We start from the raw sequence: 24086 nt of genomic DNA, 5'->3' as shown, positions 1-24086 counted from the left end.
TTTTTGCTTGTTCCACAAAGAGTAGTCAAAGAACAGGCTGAGCAAGTCAGAAATTGGTTCAAAAGGTCTACAAGAAAACGAACTCACTGACTCACCCAGGCTCACCACTTTCTGTTGCTCTTTGTGGAATCTCCTAACCCGTCCGGGTAAAGAAGGTACCGCTGTACCACTGACTGACCTGGTTAGAGGGCCTGGACCACCACACATTACCGTCCTGCTGCGGGATGCTTCCCACCAAGCTCTGGTGCCCGAGCGGGCCACCTGCCAGCTACCCAGCAAAGCAGCGGCACTGACAGTGAAGGCATCTGATCCCACCGGCCCCGTGTCCCGGGGACGTTACTGAAATCAGGGACACGGGCACAGCCAAAGCTTCTTCCTACGTGATAGCATTTTCCTGCCAGGAATGACCTCATAACCTGACAGTGAGAGCCCGGGGAAGTTTCTCTCCGGGTGACTTTGGCGGCGATGCCGTACAGAACCACACAGCTGGACTGGGACAGCTCTGAACCCCAAGAGAAGAGTTCGGAAACTCGGCCCCAGGTTGTCATTCCCTAAAAATGCTGCTCGCGGCCTTTTCAAAAGGGGTCGTGAACAAAACCCGAGGCTCCGCTGACAGCATCAGGGATGCGAGCCCCCCTCTTTTGGGAAGAAAGCAAGCCGGGCAGTGGGCGGGCAGCCTTGCCGCACACCTGCCTGCCCAGGCGCTCCCGCCACCGCGCCCCGCGCCGCCCTCTCGGGGACCTTCTCTCGGCCCAGCTCCGGACCCTCGGCGGCCACTTGGTGTGAGTGACCCGCTAACCTCAGTCCCGGACAATTTGAAAGAACGAGGCACAAAGGACAGTCCGCTTGACCCGATCGGTTCCTTTTCATCAGCACCACCGGCGGACAGCCCCTCGAGAGCTGCCTGCCCAACTTAAAAGGAGTTCGGTTAAAATCGGCGCTAAACCCGGCAGAGATGGGGCGCACACTCGGGTCCCCCGCGGCGCGACCTGCGGCCTCCGGACCCCGCGGGCGGGCGGGCGGGCCGGGCTGCGGCCACAGGCGCCTCCCCGGCGGCCCTCCCCGGGTCCTCCCCAGAAACCGGCCGCCCGCCGGCCCGGCCTGCCCACTCTCTCGGGGCGCTGCGGGCCGGGGAGCGGCGAGAGCGTCCGAGTTACTCACGTTCTCAGTGTCCCGTTCATTCACCGTAGGCAACGGGGTCCTCGTGGACATCTTCCTTCACTTCAGGGCCGCACAACGCGAGGAGGAAACAGCACAGCACGGCCCCGGCCGGCGACGGCGTCCTGGAGCGGCGCCGCGGGAGGGCGGCTCCCCTCCCCCACGCCGTCTAGATCCCGGGCCGGGTCCTGGCCGTCCCCCGGAGGGTCCCGGCGGTCATGCTCCCCCGGCCCCGGCGGCCGCGCCGAGGAGCCCCGCGGGCGGCGGTGGCGGGGCCGGGCCGGCGGCAGCGGACTGCGGGCGCTGGCGTCCCCGCGCCTAAGGGCACCCCGTGGGCCCGGAGCCCCTCGCCGCCGCCTCCGCCCGTCGCTCCGCGGGTTTCAGTGCCCGGGCCTCCACACAGCGCCGCCGGCGGCCCCCGAGAAGGCGGAGGAGGATGTGCAGGAGATGGAGCGCGAGACAGGCCGCCGCGGCCTGCGGGCGCCGACCATGGACGGGACTGTGGAGGCGGTGCCTGCGCCCAGCTGCTCGTCTCGCTCCGGCTCGCTTTCCGCCTCCGCCTCCGCCTGCTGGCCGCCGGCGCTGCCGCCGCTGCCCGCACCTCCGAGCCTCACAGACTCAAGATGGCCGCCCGACGGCTTCCTCTGCTGCCTCCGGGGGCCGGAAGTGACGACACCGCTGCCTCCCGGAGTCCCGGCCAATCAGCGCGGCCGAGGAAGCCGGCCGGCTACTGTTGCTAGGAGAGACTTGGTCCTGCCCCGGGCCCCGGGGGCGGCTCTAGGCCGGGAAGGGCTGGCGGGTCCGACAGGTCCGGGCGGGCGGCAGGTTCCCAGCGTCCAGAGCACGCGGGCACCCCCGAAAGAGCCGGCTAAGTGCCATCACTGGGTTGGCATTTACGGTGTTGACCGAGGGCCTGCTCTGTGGGAAAGCTGCCCCGGACCGTGCGGCCCCGAACCGAGTCCCGGCAGCGATGATAAGGCCGGGGCGGCGGGGAGGTGCCGGGCCCCTGCATCATCGACGCTGACCCGGGAGTGGAGGACTCGGTCGCCCTTCCTGCCTCTGGCTCCGAGCAGCCGGGCTGGGCTCGGCATCCGGATGGCAGCGGGCGCGTCCTGCTCTGCAGGAGCTCGCTGTCTGGAGGAAGGTGGACCGAGACCAGCTGAATGCCATTGGGAAGGAAGGGTGCGATACCGGTGCCATAAGGAGGTTAGGGGGCAGGGGGAGCAAAGCCCTAGAAACACGCAGGGACCAGTTCGTAAATGCCCCCGGGGGTTCTAACACACCAGGGTGTGGCTGTTGGCGCGCTGGAGGCATCCCCGGTCCCAGCTGGGACTGAGCTCAGTGGACGCATGAGCCTGGGACGCTGGAAACGCTCCCTCCCCAGGAAGCCTTCCTTGTCCCCTCTCCTCCGCACGTGCCCCGGGGCCCTGTCCAGAGGCTGGCCAGCGCGGGGTGGAGTCCATTGGTGCAGGGTTCTGAGGACGGAGATGGATCCGTAGGGGTTGGAGCAACATGAACTGTCCCTGAGAGTCTGCCTTGTGGGTCCATTACATTTGTTGCTCATTTAGGCCTCGGGGTAACCCTGTAAGATGGGCAGGCACACCTTGCGATTTGAAGTCTAAACAGGTAACAGTGATTTGACCAACGTGCCCAAGCTGCACTGCAGAGCTGGGATTTGAACCGGTATCTTAAAACTTCCTAAGGCATAAGCCCTTGTGATGGGTATATCCTGTTTTACTTTTTCTCTTTTGTCCTCCGCACGTGAACCGTCTGGGACGTTTCCTGCTGTGAAACGCCCGTCTTTCCACACCAGACTCATCTCCCGGGAGGACATGTTCCCAACTTAAAAACGTGAGGACTGAGATGCAAGAGAGGCGTCCATCTCCCTCTCTCTGGCAAGTGCGTGCTCACCAGGCCCAGGGCAGCCAGTTTACAATGTTATTGTCGGGACTCTCTCCCCCTCCCCACGTGGGAGTCTGCTTGTTTCTCAATAAATTTCCATCTTTTCCTATAAAAAATGTTGTCTTTCTCCCTCTTCGGCCAAGCAGAAATGGTTGAATTCTCGTTAAATGTATGTCATACAATTCAACTGAAAAGTGGCTTAGCACAAGATTTTGGGAGCCCCAACAGGGGTATTTGGCCCTCCCTGAAAAGAGGTGTTTCTGCTGAGTCTAAAAGCGTGAGCAGCCAGCCCTAACCGGTTTGGCTCAGTGGATAGAGCCTCGGCCTTCGGACTCAAGAGCTCCAGGTTCGATTCCGGTCAAGGGCATTTACCTTGGTTGCGGGCACATCCCCACAGTGGGGAGTGTGCAGGAGGCAGCTGATTGATGTTTCTAACTCTCTATCCCTTTCCCTTCCTCTCTGTAAAAAACCAATAAAATATATTAAAAAATAATTTAAAAAAATAAAAGCACGAGCAGCCAGCCCGGTGAGGAGTGAGAGGGCAGTCCGAGCAGCAGGATGGCCTGGCCAGGGGCACAGAGATGAGAAACAACATGGCGGTGTGCATCCATGTCAGCAGGATGAGAGGTGAGCCTGGAGGGTTAGGCAGGAGCCAGGCCAGGTTTGGTCACAGCGTGGCACTCCGATCTGCGCGGATGACAGCAATGTCAACAAGGTCAGCTGGGAAACACCGGCAGGACCCATACAGGGCCTCAGCCTCTGGCAGGGGTGCCAGGGAATGAGGTCTCCACCTAGATGGTTTCTCATTGGAGTCACACATTCAATACGAGGAATGAGTCAGTGAATGCCAAAAGGTAGGAAATTAAGCTGACACGTCCTCATTCACGATGCTTCTGGTTTTCATAAAGTCGAGAATTAAAGTAACACTTTGAGCTTTTCATTACACTTATGTGAAAAGACATCATCCTATATAATAAAAGCGTAGTATACAAATTGTCCCCTCAACCGGGAAGTCGCTTGGGAGTTCGACCAGGGGGCGGGGCATGCCAGAGGAGGGAGGGAGGCCCCCACCAGCAGCTGGCAGCCACTAGGGGCCCTACCAGTGCACGCATTTCATGCACTGAGCCTCTAGTGGTACTATAAAGAGCTGGGGTTGAAAGGCAAGGTGTGCCTGTTACATGCCAAAAAAAAAAAAGGAGGCGGACGAGAAGCAGAAGGAGAAAAAGAAAAAAGTGTCCAGTCAGGCATGGCTCAGTGGTTGAGTGTCAACCCAGGAACCAGGAAGTCACAGCTCAATTCCGGATCAAGGCACATGCCTGAGTTTTGGGCTCAATCTCCAGTAGGGAGTGTGTAGGAGGGTTAGGGGCCCTGCAGCCCTGTGATCTGGGGACACCCTGGAGGCCCCTCCTCAACCCCAGCCACAGTTGCCCAGGACGGGTCCCCATACCCCCCAGCACCCATGGGCCACCCAGCCTCCCTCAGAACCTGTTCCCCTCCACCCCACCCCCCGCCCCACATGAGAACCAGAGACACCCCTGGCCCTGACGTGAGGTGAGACGAGGCTGGAGGTGACCCAGAGGACAGGATAGAGACCTCCGACTGACTTCTTTCCCTGCCCAGAGAGGAGAACAATTCATGGCCAAGCAGCCTGGGGCATTTTTCCTTTAAAACAACCAACAACAGCCCTGTGGCTCAGTGGTTGAGCTTCGACCTATGAACCAGGAGGTCAGGGTTCAATTCCCGGTTGGGGCACATGCCGATTGCAGGATCAATCCCCAGTGTGAGGCGTGCAGGAGGCAGCTGTTTAATGATTCTCTCTCATCATTGATGTTTCTCTCTCCCTCTCCCTTCCTCTCTGAAATCATTAAAAAGAAAAGAACAAAACCTTCAAAGGTTTAGCCTCTCCTCCTGACCTCACAAGGACTGCTCAGGGCTGGGCATGGCAAGGCGGCATGGAGCCCACCAAGTCGTTAGAACAGGATTCTGTACCGGCCGTGCAACCTCAGCCATGAGCTGTCCAGGGCTGGCCTTCTGAGTCAGGCCTGAGTCCCCTACACGCCCTCCCCGTGGGGCTGCCGGACTCAAAGCCTCCTTTCACAAAGAGGGCAGGAGCACAGATGACTCGCAGTGTGTAATGTGTCTGAGCTCGGATGAATAATTGATGTGCTTGAATCTTAATAAGCAGGAATTGATTTCTGTGGCCAGGGAAGCCCAAAAGAGATTCTGGTAAAGCAAACTCTTGAATGTGGACCTAAGGCAGGCAAATAAACATACGAACAACAACAAAACCCCAAAACTTCCCTAAAAACAGAAACCTGTATACACATATACCCGGATAATTTATAGGTCAAAGAAATCAAGAAGAAAATGTAGAACTGAATAGTAATGAAAATTTCTGTTTTCACATCAGAAGTTGTGGGATACCATGAAAGCAGTATTTAGAGAGGAAATTATACTGTTATATGTTAAATACAAAAAAGGGCTAAAAATTAATAAGCTATGTATTAATATTACGTAGTTAGAAAAAAACACACCAATATACCAAAGAAAGCCAAAAGGAAAACGAAGGCCTGCCTGGTGTGCCTCAGTTGGTTGGAGTGCAAACCCTTACACCAAAATGGTGGCAGGTTCGATCCCTAGTCGGGTGAGTCAGGAGGCAACCAATCAATGTTTCCCTCTCCCATCACTGTTTCTCTTCTCTCCCTCTCCCTCTCCCTCCCTCCCTCCCTCCCTCCCTCTCTCTCTCTCTCTCTCTCTCTCTCTCTCTCTCTCCCCTCCATTCTTCTCTAAAATCTTAAAAAGGACAAAATAAAAGCAGAAATTAATGAAATAGAGAACAAAGATAAAATGAGATCAACAAAACCAAGAAACAGTTATTTGAAAAAAACTAGTTGAAAAGGTAAAACTCTAGCCTGGCTAAGAATAAAGGAGAGAAAGCATGAGGAAGGCATTAGAAAATATAAAGGAAGACATGATTACAGAGGTTGCAGATTCATAAAAGATCACAAATATTATCAACAAGTTTGTGTCAATATTTTGAAAATATATACAAAATTAATTTCTAGAAAACTATAACATCATAACTACCCAAGAAGTGGAAAATGAATAGTTCTATAATTATTAAAGTTGAAATAGTTTTATAAGCAGTTTTACTAAATTGTCGAAGAACACAATATTTCAGTTTTATGCAAATTCTTTCAGAGAAGAATGGTCCAAAATTCATGACCTTAGCAAGCACCTCAGGAAGCTTGAAAAGGAACAGTAAGCCCTGGCTGGTGTGGCTCAATGGGTTGGGTATTGTCCCATGCATCGAAAGGTTGTGAGTTCAATTCCCAGTCAGGACACATGCCCAGGTTGCAGGCTTGACCCCTGGCAGGGGGCAGATCATGCAGGAGGCAGCTGATCAATGATTCTCTCTCATCATTGATGTTTCTCTCTCTCTCCCTCTCTCTTCCTTTCTGAAATCAATAAATTCTTACTTGCTTTTCTACAAACAAAAAAAAGTATTCCCTGCTCAACACTTGTTTGAAAGATCCAGCATTGAAATATCTGAAGCATTTATACATGGGAATGAAAACATGGCAACAACCAGTGTCCTTCGATAGATGACAGATCAAGAGGATGTGGTACACGATATATACAATGGAATACTGCTCAGTCCTAAGAAAATATGAAATAGTTATTTGCGACAACATAGATAGATCTTGAGAATATCATGCTAAGTGAAATAAATCAGATGGAAAAAGTCAAGAACCATATGATTTTACTCATATATGGGATGTAAAACTGAAAACAACAAATGAACACACAAGACAAGCAAACAAAAACTCAGACACAGACAACAGTATGGAGGTTGCCAGAGGGAGAAGAGAGGTGGGGGTAACAAAGGGTAAAGGGGGTCAAATACATGGCGACGGAAGATTTGACACGCAATGCAATATACAAATGATGTATATAGAATTGTACACTTGAAACTTAATTTAAAAATCAACATAATTCACCAAAATATTAGGATGGAGAAAAAAAATCATATGAACACTATACATGCAGAAAAACGATTAAAATTTTCCAGCAAACTACGAACAGATTGGAACTTAATTTTACTGTAATCCAATTTACCAGAATTTTCCGTTATTTTTATGCAATATAGTAAATTTTTTTCTGATTTAATCTCCCTAGTAGTTATAGGTCTGGTCAGATTTTGTATTCCATGGTGAGTAGGAACTTAATTATGTCGCTATATTGATATCTATATGCCATTTTCCTTTCTATTTTTCCATCACCATTTATGCCCTCCTCCACTTTAACCCTCTCCCCCCCAACCCATCATCACACTATTGTCCATGTCCATGAGTTTCTTTTTGCTCAATTCCCCCACCAGAGCTGCCCGCCTACTCTCTTATCTATGAAACTCTCGTTTGATTGTCCATTAAATTCTACATGAGTGAAATCATATGGCATTTGTCTATGACTGGTCTACTTCACTTAGCACAATGTTCTCCAGGTCCCTCTGTGCTATGGCAAAGGGTAAAATTTTCTTCCTTTTTATGGCAGAGTAGTATTCCATTGTGTATCACCCAGTGGGTTTTTTATCCACTCATTTACTGGACACTTGGGCTGCTTCCAAATCTTGGCTATATGCCATCTAGCTTTATTGTCCCTCATTACCTGCATTACTGTAGTCTTCTGTGTTATTTGATACTTTGTATTAAATGCTTATCTTCTCATTTTCCTTTTATATATTCTATTATCTTTGTGGTTACCATGGGGATTACATTTAACTTCCTAAAGTTATAAAACTTTTAATTTGAATTTATGCCAACTTAATTTTACTAAAGCATGTAGAAAACAAAAAGTTGCAATTGTTAACATAATACTAGCTTTTATAATTTCCCATTTACCTTTATTGGGATCTTTATTTCTTCTCATGGCTTTGAGTTAGTTACTCTCTAGTGTCCTTTCACCCAGCAGGGCATTCCTTCCAGGGCAGGTCTAGAGGCAACAAACCTCATCAATTTGTTTATCTGAAAATGTCTTAATTCTTCCCTTTCTTAATTAGTATTTTTATTGCTTTCAGAGAGGGAGAGAGGGGGAGTTAACATCAATGATGAAAATCAATCTTCTCCCTCCTGCATGCCCTCCCACTGGGGACTGAGCCCGCAATCCAGCATGTGCCCTTGACCAGAATTAAACCCAGAATCCTTCAGTCCTCAGGTCAACTATATCCACTGAGCCAAACCAGCTAGGGCCCTCACTTTTATTTTTATTATTGATTTCAAAGAGGAAGGGAGCGATAGAAGCATCGATGATGATTCTTTGACCAGCTGCCTCCTGCATGCCCCCTACTGGGGGTTGAGCCTACAATCCTGGAATCGAACCGTGACCTCCAGGTTCATAGGTCAAAGCTCAACCATTGGTATACACTGGCCAGGTAACTTTTTTTTATTTTTTTTTTAGGCATTTTGAGTATATTAAACCACTACCTTCTGTCCTCCTAGAAATTTGATAATCTTACTAAGGGGGGGGGGCGGGGGCAGGAGGGGAATCCCTGTATGTGATGAGTTGTTTCCCTCTTGCTGCTTTCAAGATTGTGTTTTTTTCAAGATTCTTTGTCTTTCAAAAATCTGGTTGTCTCTCTGTGTGACTCTTTGAGTTGATCTGACATGGAATTTGTTCAGCCTGTCTTTCGTTTACTTTGGGAAGTCTTCTGCCACTATTTCTTGAGATCTCCACAACACATGTTGGTCTTCTTAGTGGTGTCCTACAGGTTACTCAGGCTCTGCTCTATCTATTTTCTATTTACTTTCCTTCCATCTGTTTTCTGTTCTTCAGAATGAATAATTTCCATTGCCCTAGCTAAAAGTCCAGATATTTTCCTTCTGCCCTTGATTCCCTCTGGTGAAATTTTCATTTGTTATTGCATGTTTTAGCTCCAGAATTTTTAAATTTTCTTTTAATATTTCCATTTGGCTCAGATATTGTCTTGACTTTCTCCACATCTTCCTTTTGTTGAGTATCAATAGGATGGTTGTTTTAAAATCTTTGTGAGATGTGCTATCAGGTCTTTTTCAGGGACAGTGTCCGATTTTTTTCCTTTGGTGGGCCATTTTCCCTGTTGTCATCCTACCTAATAAAATAGTAATATGCAAATTGACAGCACCTTCGCTACATTCAAGCCACACCCACCAGCCCAAGCCACGCCCGCCAGCCGATCAGGGTGAGTATGCAAATTACCCAACAAAGATGGCAGTTAATTTGCATACACTGAGGGAGGGAGGAGTGAAGACTGAAGACAACTTAGAAGGAAGAGGGAGGAAAAGGGGAAAGCAAGGTAGCTATCAGAGGGAAAGCCCGGGCGGGGCGGGCGGCAGTGGCCCCGGTGCAGGCATGGCAGCCACAACGGCGGTGGCAGCAGCAGCCGCTTGCAGGATTCTTCCTGCAAATGGGCTACTAGTATAGTTACATTGTTGTACAAGGGACATCTAAATCTGTTAACTTTGGAAAGGAGATTCTCCTTTTCCCCCCAGGGCAGCTGATTTGTTTTTCATTTATTACTATTATTTTTATAGTCTGTCTGTGCCAAGGCTCAGCCTGAGGATACACTTTAAGGTCTTCCCAGGTCTCTCTGGGCCTTTGCCTTTCACCAGGCATGTGGTCAGCTTCCAATTTTCCGTACATATGCAGCTCTTGTCAATGTCCTAGTCTTTAACGTCTGGTTCCCAAAAGGTGAAAATGAGAGAGGCAGGAAGTAGGGCACCAATCTTTAAATCTACCAGAAGTTACTTCAGCCTGAGAACAGGCTCACAACACTGGGGAGAAATGCAACAATGGCTTCCCTACTCTTTGTACTTACCCAAAGCTGCATTTTATCAGCAAAAGGGTCTCTGGGGCCCACACGAGTTCCTGAAAGCTGTGTGCATGTTGGGGGAGAATAGGTTAGCTACTGCTGTGCCAGAGTCTGAAGTTAACCAAAATGAACTGTAACTCTATTGTCCGAGGAAGTTGAAAGCCTTCACTAGACTCCAAAGTTCCAAAATAGTCGTGTGAGACAGAGTCTGCCAGTGCGATTGTTAGTTAGGTGGGGAGAGATTCCTGGTGCTTCAGACTCTTCCCAGAATCCTCTTTTACTAATATTTTACTGTAGATTCAGGATTGGTGTCTAATTGGGTTCAACCAACAATCTTAGCTAGAAGTCACAATTGTTTTCTAAATTTCTGTGTAGCTCTTTTAATGCACACATGGGACATTCCTGGTTGTTTTATTCATTGCTCTTAAAATACAAAAACAAAATACAAAACAAAACACCACCATCTCCCTACCCTGGCTAGTGTTGATCAGTTGGTTGATGTCCAAGCCCACCAGAAAGCAGTGGGGTCAATTCCCTGTCAGGACAAGTGCCCAGGTTGCGGGATTGATCCGTGGTTGGAGCATGTGCAGGAGGCAGCTAATTGATGTTTCTTTCCTACTCTAATTTAAAACATATATATTTATTGACTTCAGAGAGGGAGAGGGAGAAATAGAAGAGAGAATCATTGATCAGCTGCCTCCTGCATGCCCCCTACTGGGGGTTGAGTCCACAATCTAGGCATGTGACCGGGAATTCAACCGTGACCTCCTGGTTCATAGGTTGACGCTCAACCATTGAGACACATAGGATGGGCTCTAAATTAATATATATATATATCATTTCCATAAATACTTAAAAAGTTATTTAAAGGAACGGAAAAATGACCCAGGTTCTCATATTTTCTTTATAGAACTATGTATGAATTGGCTTGGAGGGGAAAGCATGTTTTAAATCCCTGTCACCTCCCAATGCCCCATCCATTTATTTACCCAAACATCCATCCATCCATCCAATGTACCTAGTCATTCACCCACCCACGGCTCTATCCACCCATAACCTATCCAGTCACTTGGTGATTCCCTGGGATCCCCTGTGTGCAAGCCATTCTAGGGACTTGGGATGCAGACATTAGATTTGTCCCTGCCCTTAAAGATGGCAGTATTTGGGGGAGAAATGGAAACTTTCCTATGAGCAGACTCTGCTGTTGCCTTGACTGATACGGCCTCCAAATCAGGACTTTCAGCTCTATCCTCATATCCAGCTGCCTCCTGGGCCTTCTCCATTTAGGTATGTCAAAGGTCCCAAAGTTCAACCACCTTCTTCCCTTTGTGCAACTTGTCCCTCTCCGGATGTCCTTTGTGTTGTGTAGCCTGGGGATTTCCTTTCACACAATATGCTCCTTTTGAGTCTCAGTTGGGCTCTCCCATTTGGGGCCCGGAGGGTATCTAACTCCGCGACTCCACAACGCATCCCCCAGGAAACCTCAGGAAACCTTTCCACAGTCTTTCACTCAACTCTAACCACAACTGTTCACGACCACCGCTCATAGGGCCTCCGGTGGCTTCCAAATGGCAAACTGTGCCTTCCCTACCAGGCTGTAAGATCTGTGTCAGGCCCCATGTCACTATCTGGGTCCCAGTGCTGATGCTCACAGAAGGGAGGTACCCACTTGCTTTGGTTGGTTGGTTGGTTGGTTGGAAAGGTGCCAAGATGTCCTCAGAGCCTGCTAATCAGGGTAAATAGGTTCCACTGAAAGCAACTTGTTCTGTCTCCAAGTGCCAGGAGTTTCTGTTGACCTGATCACAAACCCTTATTGTGAGGCAGACGTGGCAGTCATGTCAAATCCCCGGTGACGCCCTGCCCCTTTAGCCACAGCCGACTGGAGCTGCCAAAGGAGCCCTCTTGGTGGCTGGAAGTGATCCACCTGACAGAAATGTTGATTTACCGGAGGAGCCTACAGACACCTTCCCAGGAAGGTAAATTGGGAAGTCTGGAGAACTGGCCATATGGAACCAGAAACAGACCTGAAGTCATGAAGAGGTTGAGTTTTGTTCCAGAGTGCCAGGAAGATCATGGACAGAGACCCAGAGAAGCAGACGGGTGGGCAGCCCTGAAGGGATGTTCTTTCTTGCCCAGATCTGTAAAGCCCTTGTTGGCATGTGTATGCCAGGCTGAAGCTGGTGTAACCTGGGTCCTCAACAAGGCCAGGCTTGTGCAGTGAGGTTCCACCTTTCCCCCTCCAATTGGCTCCACAGCTTAAGGCAGTGATGGGCAACCTTTTGAGCTTGGTGTGTCAAACTTCGCCAAAAAACTGAGCATAACTCGAGTAGTGTGTCACTTTGAGGAGAAAACATTATTTCGCAAATGTTTCATCCTCGGCATGCGGCTGCCTTAGCGGCTGCGTGTCATCAGAAATGGCTACGCGTGTCAGCAGTTCACCATCACTGACTTAGGGTTACTTTTTATCAAAAGTACTTGACTACGCCTGGATGGTGCGGCTCAGCTAGTTGGAGCGTCGAGCCTCCAGAGACACCCTCCTGGATGCTGGTACAAGAGAGGAAGATTTGGTTAGCCTCGAATTCTGAGTCTCTCTCACCTGTCGTCAGGACCCTTCACCAGCAAAATGATTACAACTCACTTTTTTGGGGGTGGGCCTGCTAATCCCTCCAATCTAGGACTCTGCACTGTTGGGATAGCCAAGGCTGCTTGGGGACCCTAATCTTTCCGGGCTAAAGTGCATCCTTGTCTGACCAGTCTAGCACTCATGGCAACTGCTGTCAGCTACAGGATGGCCCTTACCCTCCTCCTCTGCCTCTCACGCAGCTGGGTGATGCAAACGTGATTCTGTTCCTGCAGTTTGTAAGGTTCATGCCGTCCACAGGCCTTAGGCTTGAGGATGAGGCCCTGCTGCCTCCTCCTCCTCACTACCCACTGCACTCAACTACAGGGAGTAGCTTCCAATTTCCAGATGTACCCCCACCCAGAGGGCAGAGTCCCACATACCCCAAGGGAGAAAGCACTGAACACTAATTTAGAGAACACCCCTCCCCACCCAAAAAACCTTTAGGACCCAAATTGGTACCTTATAAGTTCATCTACTTCAGAAAAGACTTTCTTAGAAAGCAAATAACTACAAGCATACCCTATTTTTCCTACGCTTTACAGATTTTTTACAAATCAAAGGAAGGTAAAGACCCTTCACCAGCAAAATGATTACAACTCACTTTTATTGGGGTGGTCTGCAACCAATCCTGCAATATCTCTATATACTTGACATCTGAATTCCCTTGTTAAGTGCCCATAAAGAATTCATGAAATCACATTAAGGCAGACCCTTTCAGTTTAAAATCAATTCAAGTTGCAGATCAGGAACAAAAGACCTAAGGGAAAGCCACTGACTCAAGGTAATAAGCAACATCTGTTTTTGAATAGGACCGGCAACTGCAGAAGGAAAAGTCCAACACAAATTCAAAGCAGCAGCTACAAAACAGGGCACATTTCAATAATCCAGCATCTTATGAAAATCTACATTAATTTTAACATTGAAGCAGACACAACATATAATTGTAACATTGTTTTAATCAAGTAATGTAGCGGTTTAAAACGGAATTTTAAGACAGTTGAGTAGAGCAAAGTGAAGGATCACTCTATTAGGATAGCCTCTGTGAATAAAATTATGTGGATTTCAATATATTGGAATTTTGGCACCAGACTCAACACCAGTCTATGCCAGAATTTTATTTAGTGTTTAGAAGCCCTAAATATAGTTCCCTTCAGGTTAAAAGGAAAACAAAACAAAAGCCTCTATAACAGAACCTCATTAGCTTGACACTGGGTATGTTGAGTGCAACCTGGCCTATACCACCAGTATCTCCTATAGGATGTCAGATAATGAAAGCAAATTAGCCAATGGCAAAGCATTTGAAACCTAGGTGAGATGTGAATTTGCAAAACCCTTTTCTTTGGTGTGACAAAGCACATTCCCTCCAGATATAGCGTCTGCTTCACTATCATCAAAATCTATCAAAAGGCAGCTGGAGACTAATTCATTCTCTCTCCAGTAAAATTACTAGATTGTAATTTCTTAAAATATCAAGCTAACAAGACTTTATTACATCAAATGTTTGTATAATTTCAATGTGAAAAAGTTTCTACATACATTTGTTAAGGTCTCATTATAATCTGAGATGGATCAAAGAAAATCAGAGGTGAATGAAGAACGCCCATGCTCCAAAAACGAATCCCGTGATTCTTGATTCCCACAGAACCCTTTTTATGCTAAGAAATAACTGCAACAATTTCTCAAAACCCTTTTTAGATCATCTTTTTGGGCAAAGAATTCACAAGAAGTTATTTCCAAATCTAAAGACCAGGATGGGCTGGGCCAGGCCCTAATCACCTGTATTCAGTGGCCATCACCAGACTTCATGAGTGTCTAACTATATTCAATGTGAAATAAAAGACACCCAAGTCTCCTGCCAAAATATAGGCTGACTTAGAAGTACAATTTTAGTTTTCTTTTTAAATAAGACATTTTTTTGGGGGGGAAAAATCAAGCTCAAGACATAGCAACACTAATTTTGGCAAGATAACAACCAAAACCTGTATGTTCAAATGTAAAAGGCATTCTAGAACAAGCCATAGTATTAGGGAAAATCCACACTGAACAAAATATACAGTATATGTCTAAACATTTTGAAATTGTAATTTAAACCGTAAAAGCTGAAAAATTATGCTGTTTTTTGCTAGAGATTAAGTGCACCTTTTTCTTTTTCCCCCCAAATAAAATCATGGAACTTACTATCTAATCAGACCCCAGAGCTTGAGCTTTCTCTCAGCACAAAGCAACAGCTACATAGACATAAAATGCTCATTTGTTAATAATTCCCCTGGCTCATCCAACTCGCAATGCATATGACTTCAAAGACTACAGTTTGGGGCAAGGGTATGTGAACTGGAAAAAAAAATTTCAAGTTTCAAAACCTGCTCTTAAAAATTAATTATAGGACACTCAGGTCATTTTTACTCTTAGTAAGATAAAGGTGTTGCACTGTCCACCTTGGCATGGTAAGAATGTACATTACCAGATGCCAATTTGAGGGACTAGAGATAAGACTTTAAAAAGTACTTGTATTTCTTAATGGCTAAATAAGGTAATTAAAATAAGTTTATGCTCACATTCTGCTAAAGACCTGTTTACAGTCTCAGCACCGAACAGTTTCTAACAGGCTCCAAGAATCCCTATGAGGTTAAATGATGGTACAGTGTTTTTAAAAGGAGCCAATTGTTTCAGCAGCTTAAGTCATTCAGAGCCAAAAAATTTAAGAATGACCAAAATCAAATCTTTATTTTTATAACTGTATAAATGTGATCCAAATGTGTCCACCACTAATTTTTCAAAAAGAAACATGCTATAAATAAGCAAACTACATCTGTTCACTGATATGTGTATGGACTCCCGAGGTGTCTCATTGGGGCTTAATTACAGACCACTCACAGCAATACGTTTTTAGCAGAAAGTGTAGCATGATGTTAAGCCATGTTAGCTTTTGCACATACATGTTGCACTTCTGGCTGATGATGCAGGAAGATTCTCAGCATTACAGATAAGCTGGGCTGCACCCACCCCTTTAAATGGCATCAATATCAATGTCATCGTCCTTGCTGTCAGACTTCACAGCTTCCACTTTGGGCACACTGGCCGTCTTCGAGTACACCACCTGATAAAACAAATAGTAAGTCCATGCTAAACCAAGAAAATGGCCTATGTGCAGCCACCCTCCTTCATTTAAGCCCCCCACCCCCAACGAGCTCGCTCCACAGCCTATCAGGATCTTGTTCCTTTTTACAGACCACTAGCACCTCTATATGCAACCTGCATTATTTAAATCTTACATTGGAAATTCTGACATTTATTTGAAATCATGTCTGGGGATATGAGATTCCCATCACCCTTTATACTCAGGATTATTCTCCAAATTATTGAGACTGCATCTTATTGCCTCAATCACCCAAATTTGCCTTTTTTCGATTCTCAAGCACCCATCACTAGCACTAAATTTAACTCTCCCCAGTGCTTACCTCAATATTTTCATCTTCATCTTCTTCTTCACCACCAGAGGATTCCTCCTCTGCTTCCTTCAACCACTTTATAAATGGTTCTGCTTTGACACGAATCTCTTTGGCAAGTTCTTTTGAAACGTATTTCTTTGAGGCCTAAAGAACATTAGTATAATTTTCTTAGTTTGAAGAATTTAAAATATGAGTTATTTATATAGCTCTCAGGGGACTGGGTCATACTGTAATCTTGAATCATCAACAGAATACATGCATTCCACAAAAAAGTATTAAGAGTCTGAATAGCTTCTTGTTCCAAGCTGCCATGGCGGGGAATCCCCTCCAAATTACATTAGTCAAGCAGAGGAACTGCATTTTCATGTGTAAAGCAACTAAGTATGAGAAGATACTTGAAGAGCCTGTTTATATATCCCCCACCTTTTCTGACCAGCTGATGATGACTTCTTCTTCCAAAAGGTCTGCATCATACATTTCCTTCAGGATGTGTGGAATCTTAGAGAGCAGCTGAGCTTGATGCATTGCTACCACACACTCCAAACCATGAAGAAGGTAACGTTGAGCTTTTTTATTGTTGTGACAAAACTGCAAATAGATTATCTTTGTGTTAACAAGCTGTTACAGATGTTCTAAGTTTTTAATTTTAACATCCAAGTACATTCACTGCCTTAGGATTGTTCCTTCAAGATATAGCCCCTAACAGTGGTTCAAAATGGTCAACACACGAAGAACTCTGCATTACTTTATCTGTAAGAGACCATGTGCAGTTTTCAGATAGTCCAATGCTTTTAAGGCACGTCAATTATCTCCACTTTCAGGATGACAGAGAACAAATGAGCAAGAGTTAAAGTGATGTTCCCAAGGTCACACAGCTTTAATCTCATTTATGAATCTCAAATTTGCTTACTCGTAGGAAATGGCGCCTGTATTTTTTAATCTGTTCTCTAATCTTCTCATTAAAAAGAACTTCAGTCAAAACAAGAGGTCCCATAGCTTTTACATCCAATCTTTCTGCTTCAGCAACAATTTCTTTGTCCGATGAGTCGATAATACCCTCTTCTTTCTTTTTCTGCAAATAAAAGGAAGCAATTCAGTGTAACGGAGACACGTTTTGCTCTAGAGATATAGGTTATCCCTACTCTCATGGACATTTCCTCTAATTTGACAGTTCTAAGACTTCTATGATCAATAGCAGCCAGAAATAGTGCCTGGGATCACACACACAAAAAATGTGAATGAACAAATAGGAAAAGTAAAAGTAAGCCTTGCATTTGAAGATTCAAAAGATAGCATGAAAAGCTACTTAACAAGTATCAGCTTAAAATATTATTTATCAATAGCCTAAAGCTGGTTTTATTGATCAAAGGGAAAAAATAAAAAAAAGCCAGCATGGCTCAGTGGTTGAGCTTTGACCTATGAACCTGGTATTCACAGTTTGATTCCTGGTCAGGGCACATGTCCGGGGTGGGAACCCGATCCTCACTGTGGGATATGCAGGGGGCAGCCAATCAATGATTCTTTCTCATTGTTGATGTTTCTCTCTCTCTCTCTCTCTCTCTCTCTTCCTCTCTGAAATCAATACAAAAATACTTTTAAAAACATGTTCAACCGCTCTCAAAGCAAATATTTTTACCTTAACAAAATCAAACAGGATATTGACCCGTTCTTCAACAGTTCTTTCCAAATCATCACTGAGTGTTAGAACTTTTGCATGGTCACTGATTTCATCCATTCTACGCCTCTGAGCTTCCTCAGTCGTATCCTCCCCCCAGTCATCATCCTCTTCTTCTTCCTGTTTACAAGAGCAAAGATGCGTGACCAAAGGCCTTAAAATGTAAAAAAAAAAAAAAAAAAAAAAAAAAACGAGCCCAGCCGTCATGGTTCCATGGTTGAGCATCAACCTATGAACCAGGTCACAGTTCAATTCCTGGTCAGTGCACATGCCTGGGTTGCAGGCTCAATCCCTAGTGTGGGGCATGCAGAAGGCAGCCAATCAATGATTCTCTCTTAAATTGACTAGAGGCCCAGTGCACAAAATTTGTGCACTTGGGGGGAGGGTGTGTGTGTGTGGTGGTGTCCCTCGGCCAGCCTGCACCCTCTCGGCAGTCCAGGAGCCCCGTGGGGATCGGGCCTAAGCCATCAGTCGGATATCCTTAGCACTGCCTTGGAGGTGGGAGAGGCTCCCGCCACCTACACTGCGCTCACCAGCCCAGCTTCCCACTGGGGGCACGCACTGACCGAAACCGGCTTTCCAACATCCCCCAGGGGTCCCAAATTGCAAGAGGGTGCAGGCCAGGCCGAGGGTCCCCACCAGTGCATGATCCGGGCCTCTGGGCTGGGGAGGGTCCGTGGAAGGGCTCCAGGGAGTGTCTGGCCCTTCTCGTTCAGTCCCAATCAGTCAGACCCCAGCAGCAAGCTAACCTACAGGTCGGAGTGTCTGCCCCCTGGTGGTCAGTGCACATCAGTGGCCTTAGCGTATCATTAGTATATTACGCTTTGATTGATTGAAAGGCTTTTGTTATATAGGATGTTTCTCTCCCTTCCTCTCTGAAAACAATAAAAAATACTTTAAAAATTTTTTCAGGTTTTTAGTTAACATCAAAAGCTCACTTTCCATTAGATTGGGTTTACCTTAATTCAATCAACCCCACCTGGCACCCAAAACACTGTTGTGGTTTACAGTATTTCTGCTCACTACAACCAAATTTATTTTACACAATCCAAGTACCTACCAAACCCTCAACCCTGCACTTACCACTGCATGTGGAGGGAGACTGATTTCATTTTGTGGTGGTGGTGGTGGTGGTGTCTCACTGCTGGACACAGAGCCATTTTCCTTGTCTTTGCCCTTCCTATTTTTCTTTTCTTTTTCTTTCTTTCCTGTACCACTGTCACTATTCTCTACCAGGAAACAAAAAAGTAAAGTTCAGTATCACGACTTATTCTATACCTTATTGCTCATCATGAACATTTAAAACCCTGCCTTTTGTTCCTGAACCCTCCTCTGAGAAAAGCAAACACACTGCTACTTAAAATTCGCAGAAGATTCACAGACCAAAAGCATTCACTGTATTCAGGTTACAAATGGAATGTTCCAAAATATTAATGTACTGTTGGGTAAGATTAAAATGATGACTCAGAAGACGCAGCATTCAGGACCCTCTTCCATCATTCATGAAGTTGAACACAGGCATAGCTGAACTGCACGTGAGCTAACCACCAGAACACTGTCTAAGTCTATATAACGGCTTGTCTCATAGAGGAGAGCACCGGAATAGGTTAGACTTTGTTGCTATAGCAAGCTCAAATTGTGTCAGACAGTGTCGCTCATCTGCCACAGAGTGTTGCTTGCAATTCCCTAAAGCCTAATGAGCTAAGCCCTCCATTCTCCTTATATGTGTTTTATAGCAACAAGGAAACTTCCATTTTCTTTCAAAGAATCAGTAGCTTTACAGTAAGATCTTAGAAGTTCATCAGGAAGACTTACCAGGTGGGTTTTTGAGAATGAATGTGCAGAGTTTATGATGTGTGTCAAGCATGCCTCGATAACCACAGGCTTTACAAGAATTACCTATTGTTTGCTTCTTTGGATTGACATGCTGCCAAAAAAGTAAAAACAAGTACGTCATCCATAATATATGATGAAAATTCTGAGAAAAAAGTGCGAAAAGATCTAACCAACAGAAAACATCTAAAACACCAGCTTAACATTCAAAGGAATTATTTTCCACAAAGTGATCTACTTCAAAAAAGTTACTATGAGTAATACTGTCAATAAAAAAACAAAAGTCACTATGTGAACATCTCCAAAATTTACAGGTTTTGTGTTATACTTCCAATTATGTCTGCTCTGCCTTGTCAAACATTATTTGGTGCTATCACAGGACTGGTCAGAAAAGCAGGTATATAGTTTCTTCTTTTATTGACAAACATCTCAAAGGCACTCACCAGCTCTGTTTCAGGATTCTCACACTCAGGACAAAGAACAAATTTTTTAATGAATCCATCCAACATGTCTTGCAGCTTATTCGCCTCATGAGATCCATTGACAATGTAACGGTCATTCTTAACATCAAACTGGGTCTGTGCTCCCAGCTCACAACCAAAATATTTGGTGGGATCTGTTTGGGGGGTGGGAAAAAAGTTTGATTACAATTAACTAAATTAATCTACTCAGCTAGCTTTATACAATTATCACTCCCTATGTTTTTAAGTTACTTTGTATTGGGTTAAGAAATGTGTTGCTTAGTTTTTTGTACTAATGACAATAAATCAGTTGGCTTTAAATCCAAGGTTCTACTTAACCCTTACGCTAATTAGTATACAATCCAGACAAGAGCTGCAGACCCAAGTTGGTCATTGCTGTCCATACTATGCCTTTCAGACTTCTCCAAGAGGCATTACTTACACGTTGGAGGCCGATTAAGCGCCTTTGCAACGTCAACCATGTTGACTATAACTGTCTTGATTCCATTTCCTTTGCCCTCAACCTAGAGGAAATAAGAATTTAATTTTGCACTGTCTAGCCAAGAGATACATTCTTAAAGAATCTACGAAAAGAGCTTACGACTTGTTACTAAAATGAAGAAAAGTTACCACCTTGGCAATCAGACGGGGCATCTTGTAGCGATAGAACTGGTCTGACACGCTGCGGTTGACGTTGACAGACATTTTGGCTTATTAGTGGCTTTATCAATAAGATGAAGAGATCTTTGATTGCAACTTTTTGGTATCTTCTGTCTGGAGAAGAAGGGATGACATAAACGACTGCAAGAGTTCTCGGTCTCTGACATGAAAAAGTTTTCGCCACTGAGGCTGTAAGCTCCTTGCTTGTATGCTATATTCCCCCAATACAGGTACCAATGGCTGCGCAACAGCTCTGGAAGAGAGAGGAAAGAGAACACACAAGCCCCCACATTTAACATGACTCCTGTAGGGAGCACGTCCCCCTAGGAGGTCCCAGTTAATTCCGCCCCAATTTCCCATGTTAAAGAGCACCCGAGTTCACGTGAAAACGAGTGTTCTCTGACACAGGACACCTGTAGCAACATAAAGGGTCGCTATGTGATTAAGACGTGACGGGTAGGGAAATGCCAGACTAAAGCGAACTGCCTCCAGCTGCCGTGGGTTCACGGGCCGGACCACATTCAGCATTTCAACAGCCGGCTTCTATGCAGCGAGTGGCCTCATTTCCACAGCTAATGAAAAACACAGCCCCCCCCCCCCCCCCCCGAAGCGGCCTGTATCCGCACGGAGTCTGGCACACCGTCCGCCCCACGAGCTACCGTGTGAGGACGGCGGGACTGTTCTTTCCACGGTCCCTTCGACAACAATGCTCACTCCGCGGAGACACTCCCACAACAGCCCGGACACGAGCTCCCAGCGCGAGAACGGCCGACGGGAGGACGCGCCCCGGCCCCGCTCGTGCAAACGCGCCTGACCTGACCTTCGCTCCCGTCCCCGCGGCCGCGAGCCCTCGCGGTCCCGCCGGGGAAGGGCCGCCCCTGCCGAGGCGGACGTCGCGGAGCCGCGACATGGCGAGGCTTCTCCAGGGCGGCAGGTGGCCCGGGCCGCGGCCGCCGCGCCGCGGGGCGGGAGAACGGAGCCCGACAGGGGGCGCCGGCCCTTCGCCCCCGCCGCGCCCCGCACGATGACTCACAAATGCAGCACGGAGGCCTGACTCAGCCGCGCGGCGCGCTCCCGGGGGCGGGGCGGGGCCCGGGGAGAAGCGGGGCCGGGGGGTGGGGGGGCCGCCCGCCCGCCGCCCGAACTGCGCCACACGCGCCGGGTCACGCGGCGCGCCGCCATCTTGTGCGGCCGCCATCTCCCCGCCGGCCCGCGCCGCCCGCCGCCCGCGGACTCACCGTTTTCGTCAAATAAAGACATAAACCCAACGCTGCTCGCCCGGGACTGGGATGAAGTGAGACGCGCGTGAACCCGAGTCCGAGGAGGGGCGGCGGAGGAGCGCAGCGAGCAGCGGCCGGGCAGGCGCCGCCGAGCAGCGGGGAGGGGCTGTCCCAGCGACGTCCGGGGTCCACACCCTTCAGCGCCCGGGGCCTGGCGACCTGGCGCGGAGAAACGTCGCCGTGAGCCACGGCCGACGGGGCGCCTTCCCCGCCAGCCAGCGGCCCGCGGGGGTCGAGGGGGCGGGGAGGACTGGGGAGGGGGCGCGGGGCCGCCACCTCGCCACCGGACTCACCTCTGGAATGTTCTCGCTCTGACTGAACAACGCCGCCGCCGCGCTCAAGCTACCCTTGGCCCCAGTGCCCGCCCCCCGCGCCAGGCGGCACATCCCATTGGCGGGAGGCCCGCCCGACTTCGCTCCTCATTGGCCCGCACGCCGCGTCCATCGCGTCTTTCCCCGCCCCTTCTGCTTCCTGAGGCTCCACTCGCCGCCTTAGCCGGCCCCCAGCCCGGGTCCCGGCTTCCTCCACCTGCCTTCCCCTCCCCTGCGTTTCCCGGAGGCCTTCACGGTCTCGCGAGAGCGGGCGCGCCGCGGCGGGCCGAGGGGCTCGCCCGCGGGCCGCACTCTGTCGGTTTGGCAGGGGGAAGATGGCGGTTGACTCCCCCTCCCCCGCCGGCCGGTCCTGGCCCCGTTCCCGCCCGAGCTCTCCCCGCGGCGGATGCGCAGCCTCGTCTTCCCGTCCCCCGGGGCCGGCTCGAGGGGAAGAAGTTGTCTGGTCTCCTTACTTCCTAGGCCTGGGCGCGGGGGGTAGATTGGAGCGCCTGGGGCTTCCATCCGAGTCCCGCCCTCGCCCCTCCCGGGCTCGGGTCTGCGTGGCCGCGGCGACGTGACCCACCGAGCCGCCGTGACGGGGGCGTGAGGCCGGGTCACTCCCCCCTCCCCTGCTGCGGCCCGCCATGCTCCCCGGGGCTCCCCAGCCCCCCGGCCCACACCACTGGTTAGCGGGCCGGGACCTCCTTCCTGGAAGCGCTCCTGGGAGGGCGTCCGCGTGGGGTGACCGAACAGCCCCCCTCCGACGTGTAAGTTGTGACCTAGGGGCAGAGCGTAACCCACAGCCCGTGACCCCACGCCGTCCCCCGAAAGCGAGCGGCTGAGAAAGCGCCTGGTGTTTCCGTCGCGGCGATGGCAGACCCCCCCCCCGCCCCCTTCTTTCAGAAACAGGTTTTGTGTGAAAGTTTCGTTGCGACTGTAAAAACCCAACGGACATTGGGGAACACGCTGGGCTGTGGGACCAGAGCCGGGCACCTGCCGCCCGGAGCCCCGAGCCCGCGCGTCCACGCCCCGGGTGTGGGTGACAGCGCGCGGGGAGGGAGCAGGATGGGCGCACCGGGCCGCCGCCCTCGCCCTCTGTTTCGGGCAGGTCTTGTTTGCAAGAAGGTTGGAGCTGGAAGATAGGGTGATCTCTTTAGTAAGCTCAGGAGCCCTCTTCCATGACTTGCAGCCTTACAAACCCTTTTGAAACTGACAGTGCCCGTGGGGAGACGCAGAATGGGGAGGAGCGCCCTGCGCCCCGGAGCAGCCCCCCCGCCCCCCCCCAGGCAGTGTGTGCGCCCGGGTGCCCGGGTTCCCTGGGGACACGCCGCTCTGGTTCACCTTGGAGCATGACTTCGCTGTGCTGAAACATGGGAGTTTTTGCATGGCTGCAGGCAAATGATGTTCTTTTAGAAACTCTTTTTGGAAACTATGGGCCTGAAACTAGTCTGAGGTAAGAAGCCTGCCGCCTCAGCAAAGTTTTAAAATAACTAAACACAAAGTGATTAAAAAAAATTTTTTTGTACGTGTGATGGCTCGTCGTTAATCTTATTTAAAAAGTTTGTACTAATGTGAACTTTAATTTTTAGTGCGTGTACTGTGGACAAAAAAGGGTTTTGTGGAAAGTAACCTCACAGGCTGATGGGATCATAAATCTCTAGCCCACGGTCATGGTGGGTAGCCATGCCCCAGGCTTACGACTCTTTAGGAAAATGTTTTCCTGAAGCAAGCCCTGTCCATTGCTTTTGTCATCTAGGTTAACACACCTTTGAAATGAGCATAACAGCTAGAGAGCAAGTAATCTTGTTAACTCCCCTGTAATCCAATTACCGCCTTGCTCTCTTCCACATGCATGTCACCTTCCCTACATGCCCTCAATTTCACATG

At 48.5% G+C, this 24086-nt stretch overlaps 2 protein-coding genes across 5 annotated transcripts in view; both read right to left on the bottom strand.

Moving 5' to 3' along the window:
• MARK3 (microtubule affinity regulating kinase 3) overlaps positions 1 to 1847 on the bottom strand; it is a 90877-nt gene extending 89030 nt beyond the window's left edge. For 2 of the 4 annotated variants that reach the window (XM_079768040.1, XM_079768042.1), the window contains exon 1: positions 1162 to 1847. In XM_079768040.1, the coding sequence (XP_079624166.1) occupies positions 1162 to 1212 (51 nt within the window). In that variant the 5' untranslated portion in view covers positions 1213 to 1847. The remainder of the gene's footprint in view (positions 1 to 1161) is intronic. The other 2 variants (XM_079768041.1, XM_079768043.1) reach the window with 2 other exon arrangements.
• An 11619-nt stretch (positions 1848 to 13466) lies between these two features.
• Positions 13467 to 22339, bottom strand: EIF5 (eukaryotic translation initiation factor 5). The gene is made up of 12 exons (XM_079769645.1): positions 22182 to 22339; positions 21847 to 22047; positions 20582 to 20861; positions 20391 to 20472; positions 19931 to 20103; positions 19470 to 19581; positions 18738 to 18883; positions 17616 to 17774; positions 16890 to 17051; positions 16403 to 16567; positions 15989 to 16123; positions 13467 to 15627 (listed from the first exon to the last, which is right to left on the bottom strand). Exons 3-12 carry the CDS (start codon positions 20651 to 20653, stop codon positions 15538 to 15540), a joined length of 1296 nt encoding a protein of 431 aa, XP_079625771.1. The 5' UTR covers positions 20654 to 20861; positions 21847 to 22047; positions 22182 to 22339; the 3' UTR covers positions 13467 to 15537.
• Between the last annotated feature and the right edge of the window lie 1747 nt (positions 22340 to 24086).

This window comes from Cnephaeus nilssonii (genome assembly GCF_951640355.1).
Source record: "Cnephaeus nilssonii genome assembly, chromosome: 4".
Taxonomy (NCBI): Eukaryota; Metazoa; Chordata; class Mammalia; order Chiroptera; family Vespertilionidae; genus Cnephaeus; species Cnephaeus nilssonii.
This window is presented reverse-complemented; position numbering and strand designations above follow the sequence as displayed.

Bases quoted from the DNA above. Each gene is read 5' to 3' on its own strand.
- EIF5 (XM_079769645.1), bottom strand. From the start codon at position 20,653: ATGTCTGTCAACGTCAACCGCAGCGTGTCAGACCAGTTCTATCGCTAC. The intron at 17,052-17,615 runs GTAAAAATATTT...TTTTATTTGCAG, and splicing joins TCCTGTTTGATTTTGTTAAG to AAAAAGAAAGAAGAGGGTAT. The intron at 16,568-16,889 runs GTAAGCAAATTT...ATCTATTTGCAG, and splicing joins ACAGGCGCCATTTCCTACGA to TTTTGTCACAACAATAAAAA.